Source organism: Porites lutea, chromosome 8 (assembly GCF_958299795.1).
Source record: "Porites lutea chromosome 8, jaPorLute2.1, whole genome shotgun sequence".
In the NCBI taxonomy this organism is placed as follows: Eukaryota; Metazoa; Cnidaria; class Anthozoa; order Scleractinia; family Poritidae; genus Porites; species Porites lutea.
This window is the reverse complement of record NC_133208.1, coordinates 15,565,794-15,575,487: the sequence shown is the minus strand read 5'-3', so window position 1 is coordinate 15,575,487 and position 9,694 is coordinate 15,565,794. Positions and strand designations below refer to the sequence as shown.

Below are 9,694 nucleotides of genomic sequence, written 5' to 3'. Positions count from 1 at the left end.
TGTTAATTCAATCAAGAGAATACGAGCTAAGACCTATTTAGGACTCACATCTAAAACAACGATCTGAAACAACTTGACTGGAAAAGTTTTAGTGAAATGCATTAAACGTTTTGCAATATGTGCCTCTTTGAAGTTGACAGATTTTATAAGCTTAATCAGCATATTTCGCAATGTGCAAGATCACAAACTTGATTGAGATACATGTACAGTTGCCACATTTTTTCATGATCCATTCCTTTTAATTATGCTCTGTTAAAAAAGCGAGGTTTTGTAATAGGCGAGACTGTGTGATCAACTTGAAAACCTATATTATTTTTCCATAACATGTATATAAAGTCATCGTTCGTCCGCGAACGATAATTAGAAGAAAGCCCGTAAAAGTGTTGCTACTTGAATTCTTAACGGTCCTCATCTGTTTTAGAGTTCTCGTGATATGTTAAGCATTGTGAGAAAAACTTTATGGATATAGTTTACCAGTTTGCGACTTTTTTGTAAATTCCATTGCATGTCTTTTTGATAATAAAATCCTAAATCAGAATTATCCATTTGATTACAGCTTGGCTGTTTACGCTAGAGTTAACTCTTCCTGTTTACGATCCAACTAAGAGGTTTAATAACCCTTAGCTGTAATTTGTTTACGCTAGAGTTAACTCTTCCTGTTTACGATCCAACTGAGAGGTTTAATAACTCTTAGCTAGTTCACTTCAGAGCACTATAATCAATAGACCCCTTACAGTAAATTCCGCCCAATCTAGAGGACAAAACAATAAGATTGTTTTGCATTTGAAAGGTTTGTTTTTCTTGTAGCATTACTCAGCAGTTAGGCTTCCATGTCAGAACAACAGATTCTGGGTTATGGTTCTGTTAAACCACAACACAATACACTCGCAGAGACAAAGTTGTAAACAATTTAAAGTATTTGAATTGTTTACAAATCAAGTTAGCCTGCGAAAACATCCGTTTCTCCCCGCTCTTTGCCGCTGTGGACGTTTCGCGCGAAAGAACGTACGTTCCTCCGCGCGAAACGTTCCCGGCAGCGAAGAGCGAAGAGAAACGGATGTTTTCGCAGGCTAACAAATTCTGAATTATTTTGGTGATCGGATCATCAGTTGCTTATGCTGGTTTCTGCGTGACTTTCCATCATTGTCTTGATTTGACGTAATACCACACTCTCGTCAGAAGAAAACCGAGATTTAGCCAAGTTTTGGCTTTAACTTTCCATATTTATTTGCATTTATCCTCGTATTATAGCTACTAGCTTTTTGCATGTATTTGCTACATTCACTCGGATCGGAGCCCTATTGTAACAAGGACCTTAGTGTAAAAAACGAATATCTTTTGGACCTAATTAAATGTATCAAACAGGTCCCCCAAAAAATGTTCCTCGTTTTTTCAACCTACTCGCACTTCGGTACATTTGGCTTTCCTTGTTCTGTGCCTCTCTTTAATTTCGCTGGATCCTGCCATACTCACTATTTCACTAACAATTATTCCTCGAGCCCGAATGGGCTCTGAGTCAATAGCCCAAAAAATATGAAGAATAAAAAAAATCGAGAATAAAAAAAATTTAGCTAGTTAAAGCTAGACTTTAATCCTTTTTTGCCGCCAAAAAGCCCGCGCTTTTCGCTACTAGTAGGCTACAACATATAGCCTAGTAGTAGCTCAACCAATCAGAGCGCAGCATTGATAATAGACCACTAGCTGGATTTCACTAATTTCGTTTATTTCAAATTTACATTAAGCGTTGTCTAAAACGACGACTTCATATTTTTATTTTCTTGAAGCTACTGGACCCAACCCATGCACATTTCTGATTACAACAAATACTTACTGCACCTATATTGCTATCTAATGCTCAGTTGATATCAACGTTCATCATACCTTCACATCCTTTACGGCGCGAGAAGAAAATGTGACAAATGAAAGTGACATGACATCAAGTAAAATAAGATACAGCCAATTAACAATTATTGGACGAGGTTGAGCAAAATAAAGTGATTTGTCAGTGACGAGCAGATAAATTATTTACCGAAGCGCGAGACACAGACAAATCATGGTATTTTGCGATAACCGAGTTCAATAATTGTTTTATCATTCGATCATCTTTCCTTCGCGAAAGGTCAGCGAAGCTATCTGACATTTTCACGCAAGAACTATCGCAACAAGGAGAAAAGCGTGGTTTCATTTAAACATGAGCAGAATATTATTTGCAGCCCAACACATTTGGATGTCATTGCCCATAAGTAGACCACTATTTGTAGGACGTTATTTGCAGGTCATCTTGTGGGCTCTCGGCTAATGAAACGGAAGCAAATTTTGCATCGAATGATAACACAAGATCAAAGATGTGAAGGAATCGAACAAACAGAAGCTAAGATAAAAGTAGGGGGTAAACTAAAATGTTATCAGAAGAATTAACACGTTACAGTATATAAAAAGAAACAGGAAGTCAAAAGCAGGAAGTGGATAGAAAGTAAACATGGTGACCGCTGACAATGTTGCAAACGCTGTCTTGTAGGCTCGCTTGCGCTGGATTAGAGTGCAGAATCGTTCCTTTGGAACTAAATTGTTTTCTTTTCCTTGCTTGGTTCTGTTAGTTTCAGCTGCGAGAGCTGTAGGTAAAGCTAGAAACGGGAAAAGCTCATCGTTAGCATTTATCAAGATCATTTCTCGGAGATAGGGATCGGACATACTAGCAACCTTTTACTGATTATATTTGTACCAATCATCAAGCACGCAGCATTAAAGCTAAAAGGCTAACGGCCGTGGATACAAGTTTCAACAAATTTGAGGATCAGGAAGAATATTAATAAAAAGAAAGTTTAGGCTTGCGCAGGTTGGTATTGGGTGGTTTAAATAGAAAGATTTTACAACATGACTGGTTTATCTTGTTTAGATATGGAATATGTAAACGTTGATGACTAAAAAAAGAATCAAACGTCTTTTTTTAAAATTGTGCGATGGTGTAAACTTCCCGCCAAAATTGTGCTTATTATAGACAGGTCTGTGAAATTGCCGCGACAAGATTACGTTGGAGTTGCTCATTCCTTGCTATGGGCTCTTGATTAAAATAATCAGCCATTCTTTATGCTAGAAAGCAGAAGCCAGCAGCTGTTCCGTCCTTATAGAAAGACACTTGTGAGCTCGCCACAGCTTCGAACATAGTGGTACTGAGTGGGATCATAACCCATCTCAGTGTTAACTGTTTCGCATTAAAAAACCTCTCTCAGTAGTAATCTGCAGATTTTGAGGTTAAAAAGCATCGAGATTTTGTTTGCGTCCTTTTAACATCACAGCCCCTTGGAGCAGATAGCTGCAGACGTTTGTTTTAAGAACTCCAATATAATACTTTTCTGGTGAGATTATAAAAAAGGATCTCATCCATATTAAATTATTTCAACCGTAATTTGTCTTCGTTTTTCTCCTGGCAAGGGTCAATTGTCCCAAATTGATATGTATTTGGGATTCATGGTGGTTACCAACGCGTTGTTTTGAAGATATTAAGGACTTAACGATAGGACGACGCGAAGGCAGCGAAAACGTCGCTTCAAAAATGAATTTGTGTTCTTTCGGTCTTTATCGCGATTATTCCAACTCACTTACTTCGTCAAATGTAGGCGAACCCTCCCGGAGTTGAATTTCTAAGAACCATATTCAAGTTTAGACAGATAATAAATTTTCGTCGGGGCCTGATACGTCCTCCAGAAAAAGTAAAGTTAGGCAATTTCACGTCGTAATCGTGCAAAAACGGAAAATGAACTGTACAAAAAAGTGAGATGCACGTGCAAAGTTGTTGTTTTGCCTACTAAATCTATCGTTGTTTTTGACGTTCTCGTTGCCGTCGCTTGGTCGGATGGTAAAGTCCCCAGTTATGAAAGAAAATCGCACACTTCTTTATATTGTCCTCTATAAAGTTATATTGAGTCTGATACATACCTTCTGAATCGACCGTTTGAGGCTCGTTGACATGAACAGATGTTGTCGCTCGATATTGACGTGATAGAGGTCGGGAAAAACCTGTAAAATGTATTAAAAAAACTCTTCAGTAAAAGTATATAAAATGCTGGCTGGACGTTAAGCAAAATATGCAACAATTGTAAAGACGTAAAAATGATTTTGAAAAAATGACAGATCTAGGGGAGACGCGATTTTGTGCGCAAATCCTTCAAGACTGCCTGTAGCATGATAAAAAATAATTGTTTGTGTCTGGTCCTTGTTCCTGTATGACGGTCATCTGTATCATCGTTGTCGTCATCAACATCACACCATCATCATCATCGTTGTCATCATCATCATCACAACCACTTCCAAGATGCTTAAATCTGAGCTAGCTCTACCCTTCTTTGCAGAAAAAACTATTAATAATGGTTACCATGTATTGCTTAACCCATCAATGCCTACTTCAAACGTTATTAAAGAGGTTCGCATGTTCTATTTGAATGATCGCGTCTACAGCTAGGACGTAATTTCGTTCCTATGCTGTAATCAAAGAAAATTTTTGCTATACTTCATTTTTTTTGTAAGAGGATACTCTTTGATCATGAACCATAAAAGATAAATTTGAACTCACGTTTTCTTCTTTTTTTCACCGCTGTTGAGCATTTTTCTTCAACCTTCCCCACGAATGTTTTAATCATTGTCAACGTATTGTCCAGTGCTTTCTCCAAATCTGTAGAAAAAAACGTTTGTTTTGCTGTCATTTCAGAGCGGCATTTTTGAAATCCCAGGCTTACGCAAGATTATAGGGAGCAACAGCTACACAATAGCTGTACCTAAGAAACTGAAAAAGATCTAAATTTTACCTTTGGCTTTTGTATTTCCCTCGTTATCCGGTTCGCGATCTTCCAGACAAGAACCTTGATTTACAAAAACGACGCATAGTAAGTGCCATTGATATGCGTAATAAGAAAGACGATGTGCAAGAGGGAGGGAGGGTGGAAGGCAATGAGGAAGATATAGAGGCCGTGACGGAGGCGGGGAGGGAGGAAAGAAGAAAGTGAGGAATGCAAAGGGTGAAGGAGGAAGTAAGATAGTGAGGAAGGCATGGGGGAAGGGAAGGAAGCTGGGAGAGGGGGGGGGGGGAGAAAGGCAGTGAGGAAGGCTTGGGAAGGAAGAAGGGAGGGAAGAAGGAAAGCAGGCTTGGGGAAAGGAAACAGGGAAAGAGGAAGGCATGGAGGAAGTCAGGGAAGCAAGAAGGGAGGAAGCAGGGCAGTGAGGAAGGCTTGGGTAGAGGGAAGGAACAGGGAGGGAGGAAGAAAGGCAGCGAGAAAGGCTTGGGAAGAGGGAAGGAACAAGGGAGGGAAGAAGGAAGGCAGTGAGGAAGGCTAGGGGAGAGGAAACAGGGAGGGAAAAAGGCATGGAGGAAGTAAGGGGAGGAAGGAGGGAGTAAGCAGGGCAGTGAGGAAGACTTGGGAAGAGGAAAGGAACAGGGAGGGAGGAAGGAAGGCAGTGAGGAAGGCTTGGGAAGAGGGAAGGAAGCAGGGAGGGAAGAAGGCATGGGGCAAATGAGGGAAGCAAGGAGGGAGGAAGCAGGGAAGTGAGGAAGGCTTGGGTAGAGGGAATGAACAGGGAGGGAGGAAGGAAGGCAGTGAGGAAGGCTTGGGAAGAAGGAAGGAAGCAGGGAGGGAAGAAGGCATGGGGCAAATGAGGGAAGCAAGGAGGGAGGAAGCAGGGAAGTGAGGAAGGCTTGGGTAGAGGGAATGAACAGGGAGGGAGGAAGGAAGGCAATGAGGATGGCTTGGGAAGAGGGAAGGAAGCAGGGAGGGAGGAAAGAAAAAAGTAAGGGATGCAAGTAGGGAGGGAGGAATGGAAGTGGGGGAGGAGAAGGTGAAGAGGGAAGAAGGAGCGAGCGAACGAAGCGGAATACGAAGAGAAAGAGAAAGAAAGATGCAATGGTGAAAGAGGAAATAGACGGGAGAACAAAGAAAAAACTTCTACCTTCAGATATTGTTCTTTCCTCATCCTCAGGCTCCAGATCATCATCTTTGTCCTGCATAGACGCTTGCTCATCAGATGACATCCTTGAAAGTGCTCCTAGAAGGAAACGAAATTGGGCAAAAGTTCTCAAAAATATATTGAAGAAGAAAGAAGAAAGAGATACACAAATAAAGATCAAAATGGAAGAAAACAATTACAAGAAAACTTATTACAAAAAATGGATTAAAGCATAAACGAAGAAAAGAAAGAGACACAGAAGAAGATAAAAGCAAGACAAGAAAAAAGAAAAGAGGGAAAGGAGAAGGAAAAATGGGGAAGGTTGGAAGGAAAGGCAGGGGTGACATAAAAGTGAGGAGAGGCAAAAGTGACGGAGAAGGAAGGGGAGCAAAGAGGGAAGAGGCTAAGGAGGGTAAGGGAGGAGGGAGGGAGCGGTAATGGAGGGGTGACTGAGTATGAAGGGAGGAGTGAGAGAGCAAGGATCGAGGGAGAAGTGCAAAATGTAAATGAGACAAAAAGGGTTCCGAAAACAGCAAACCGAAGAAAATAGCCAGGAAATGGAAAAAGTTATTCCCAGATAGATTGAAAGAGAGAGATAGAAGGGAATGGTGATAGGGATTAAATAATAGCAAAATGGGAAAAAGCAAGTTTGCAAAAACTAATAAAGATAAAGGTAATAATAAAACGTTCCTCTCCGGTAAAATATATTTTACTCACTGTTTCTTATTTTCTCCTCGGCTCTTTTCTTTACTGTGGTGCATTTGTCCTCTACCTTCTCTCTCAGAGCTCTAAACTTGGTCACGAACTTTTTTTCAACGTTTTCCATTTCTGTGGTGATGGTTGCGATATAACAAAAGAAAGATTAAATTCAATGCTGATGTAATTTTTTGGAACAATGCCAAGTTGGAAGAGCACTACTCATCAGGTAATTAAGTCCGACGCTTAACAGGGACGAGGCAATTTCGTCCCCTGGGCTTTAAGCCGGCCCGGGGACGAGATGGGATGGCGGTGTGAACTTACTACTTATGTACAGTTCCTGGAAATGGTCACATAATTTACCATCTTAACGAGACAGGTACTCAATTTGAACAGTAGAGAGGAGAAATGTGACGTCACGTTAACATGGTAGCAAAATTTCTGGATCTCAACAGTCTTTCTTAACAGAGACGCCGTCATTTGCATTGTCAAACGATTAAATAAAAGTATGGACTATCGTCTTGTTCTTGAGTGCAATCATGCACAGAAGAGTCATACAAGTCATTTTGTTCGTTTTCTTTCCCTCTACATATTAACAGCACCGCAATTTGTTGAGATCCAGAAATTTTGCCACCATGGCAACGTATTAAGGTAACGACTTCTCCTCTCCTTCAAAAGATGAAGACATTTTGATAACGTTAAAATATTTCTGTTTAAACTATTTTGAGTCTGCAGTTGCTTTCAGTTGGAAATAGCTAAGAATTTCATTTTTTTTAATTTCTCATTCATACACGAAACGCTCTATGTAAAAGGGAAATGATAACTTCGCCGATTTAATGGCAAAATATTCTGTTCATAAAATCCTAAACATGACTGTTATATCACTCTACCCGCAAGCCGTTCTTCTCTTTCCCTTGATTCCACTTCCCTGCAAACTAATTAAGATATTAATTGTTACAGTCAAACTTTCACCAACGGTCACCTCTCCACAACGCTACTTGTTTTGGCGGACAGTCCATACATTGACTCTTGTTAAACCTCTCTAAAACGGTCACTTTCTTCTGTCCTCGAGGTGGCCGTTGTGGACAGGTTCAACTGTATTTACCTTAGTTCTAGGTTAGAAGCGGAAAGTTTCCAGTTGACTGTAAAAAGCACACGCGACTTTGTTTTCTCTGACGACGTTGGTGTCTAAATTATATAAGAACTTAATAACAATTGCAAGATATCGTGTGCTCAAACATTTCAATCTCATCTCCAAATGTGAATTCTGTAAAATTGTTTACAAACCTTTGGCGACTCTACCTTGATTTTATAGTTTTCTAATCATCCGATAAATTTAGCATGTTTCCACTTGTAACTAAGTGAGGTTTGGGGCTCCCCCAAAAAATTATTATGACGTAATAAGCGCTAAAACGGCGTAGATTGGTTAAAAAAACCGTGCGACTGCCTCTAACCAATTGGCATAATACACTGCTCTTAAACTGTTTTTGTTTTGGTTTGTTTCGCATCGGTTGGTGTCTTGGTAGCTGAAAGTCAATATAACTGAATTGGTGCATAAACTTCCGCAGTGTTTGAGGCAAATTTTGACTTGAGTCAAAGTCATTTGATTAGTATTTGATTAGCTTGATTTTGACTTGGCTTGGCTAGTATGATGAAGTGAGCATTGTAACAAGCTTGGCTCCAGTGAGCAACTGGTCTTCTCACTCTAGTCTTTTTCACTAATTTGTAAATAACTGAACCGAATCACTGCACATACATACCACAACACTGAAAATCTCCGCCGTGAAAGAAATTAAACATAGGTGTTTGCCTAGTCTTTAGCGCATGTGCCAGGTGCCAGTATACATGCTGTCCCCTTTTTCCAATTTCCGTTAGTAGTTCAGAAGCTTTTCTCTCGGGGGTGCAGAAGACAAGGTCGTTGAAGATTCGTTCTTGATCCGCTTGATCAAAAATCCCGTACGATCGTAGATAAATGCAGATTTTGAAGAGATCGTCCTCGCGTGTATTCCTGTTTACGAGAATAATTTTGAGAAAGAGAATACAAAAAGCAATGATGCAGTGCAGTAGCCCATGCCTCCGTGCGGTGCAAAAGACCTAAACTTTGCTTGAAGGAAAGCTAACCGAATTCCAGAGAAAAGACAAACGCATACAATAAAATCCACGTGAAATTCAGGATTTGGTCTTGTAAGACAACGAAAAATATAGTGAACAAAGACCATCTCATCTCATCTTTTCATCTCTGCTCTGGCGAATGCGCTTTTAAAACAAACAATTACAAAAAATCTGAGCAAACCAATTTCAATTAAATAGAATATTCCGTTCGGAATCGCTCGAACTTCATCAGCAATAAAGTAGCAGTATTTCGTACAACAGGAAGAGAGGAAAACTACCGGCTGGCTCAAAGCGTTACTATCAAGGAAGTTTAATGACGTAAAAACAAACTCAAACATTAAAGACTTCGAGAAGAATACCTTGCAAAAAGAACCAAAAACTCGTCAAAGCATCCTCGCTCCACTGTGCGCACGAATCTTTCGATCTTCTTCTTTGTTCCCTCTGTGAAGAGGTTATTTTCTTCAAGAAACTTCGAGCAATCTTCGAGCTGGGAATGCTTCGCCATTTGGTCTCGTTGTTTTTGACAAAACAATCACAGAGCGCTGGTTTATACGTAGTTTTCTTTGCTCATTAATTATTCATCACGTAACAAGGAAGCTAACTGAATATTATTTATTGCAGTCAAAAATAAAGCATAGTCTGGTCAGGGCTGACTGAAAATGAAAACTCCCACGAGCGTTTAATGAACAGTATTTGGCCAAAACAGAATAGCTCTCTAATCTGTAGCATGTACCTAACATATGGAAACATATACGAGTCATTGACTGCGAGTAAACATAGCTGTAGGTCAGTCGTCCAGTGTGCGGCAACAAAATGCGAAGCGGGTGTAGACGTTTTAACATAATTTTTACAATTTAAGTTTAAACGTAAACAATTAAGGTAATTATGCATAAATTGGTATTTTAAAGTTTGCAAGTCTGTTTATTAGTCAAGTCGGAAACTCCGCCTGATC

General features: G+C 39.9%; 1 protein-coding gene across 1 annotated transcript; it reads right to left on the bottom strand.

Annotated features, from left to right (window-relative positions):
- Window positions 1–1,746: 1,746 nt before the first annotated feature.
- On the bottom strand, window positions 1,747–9,291 carry LOC140946448 (uncharacterized). Its single transcript, XM_073395572.1, has 9 exons — window positions 9,102–9,291; window positions 8,391–8,638; window positions 7,521–7,565; window positions 6,652–6,762; window positions 5,938–6,033; window positions 4,803–4,856; window positions 4,571–4,669; window positions 3,937–4,017; window positions 1,747–2,624 (listed from the first exon to the last, which is right to left on the bottom strand). Exons 1-9 carry the CDS (start codon window positions 9,245–9,247, stop codon window positions 2,395–2,397), a joined length of 1,110 nt encoding a protein of 369 aa, XP_073251673.1. The 5' UTR covers window positions 9,248–9,291; the 3' UTR covers window positions 1,747–2,394.
- Window positions 9,292–9,694: the final 403 nt, after the last annotated feature.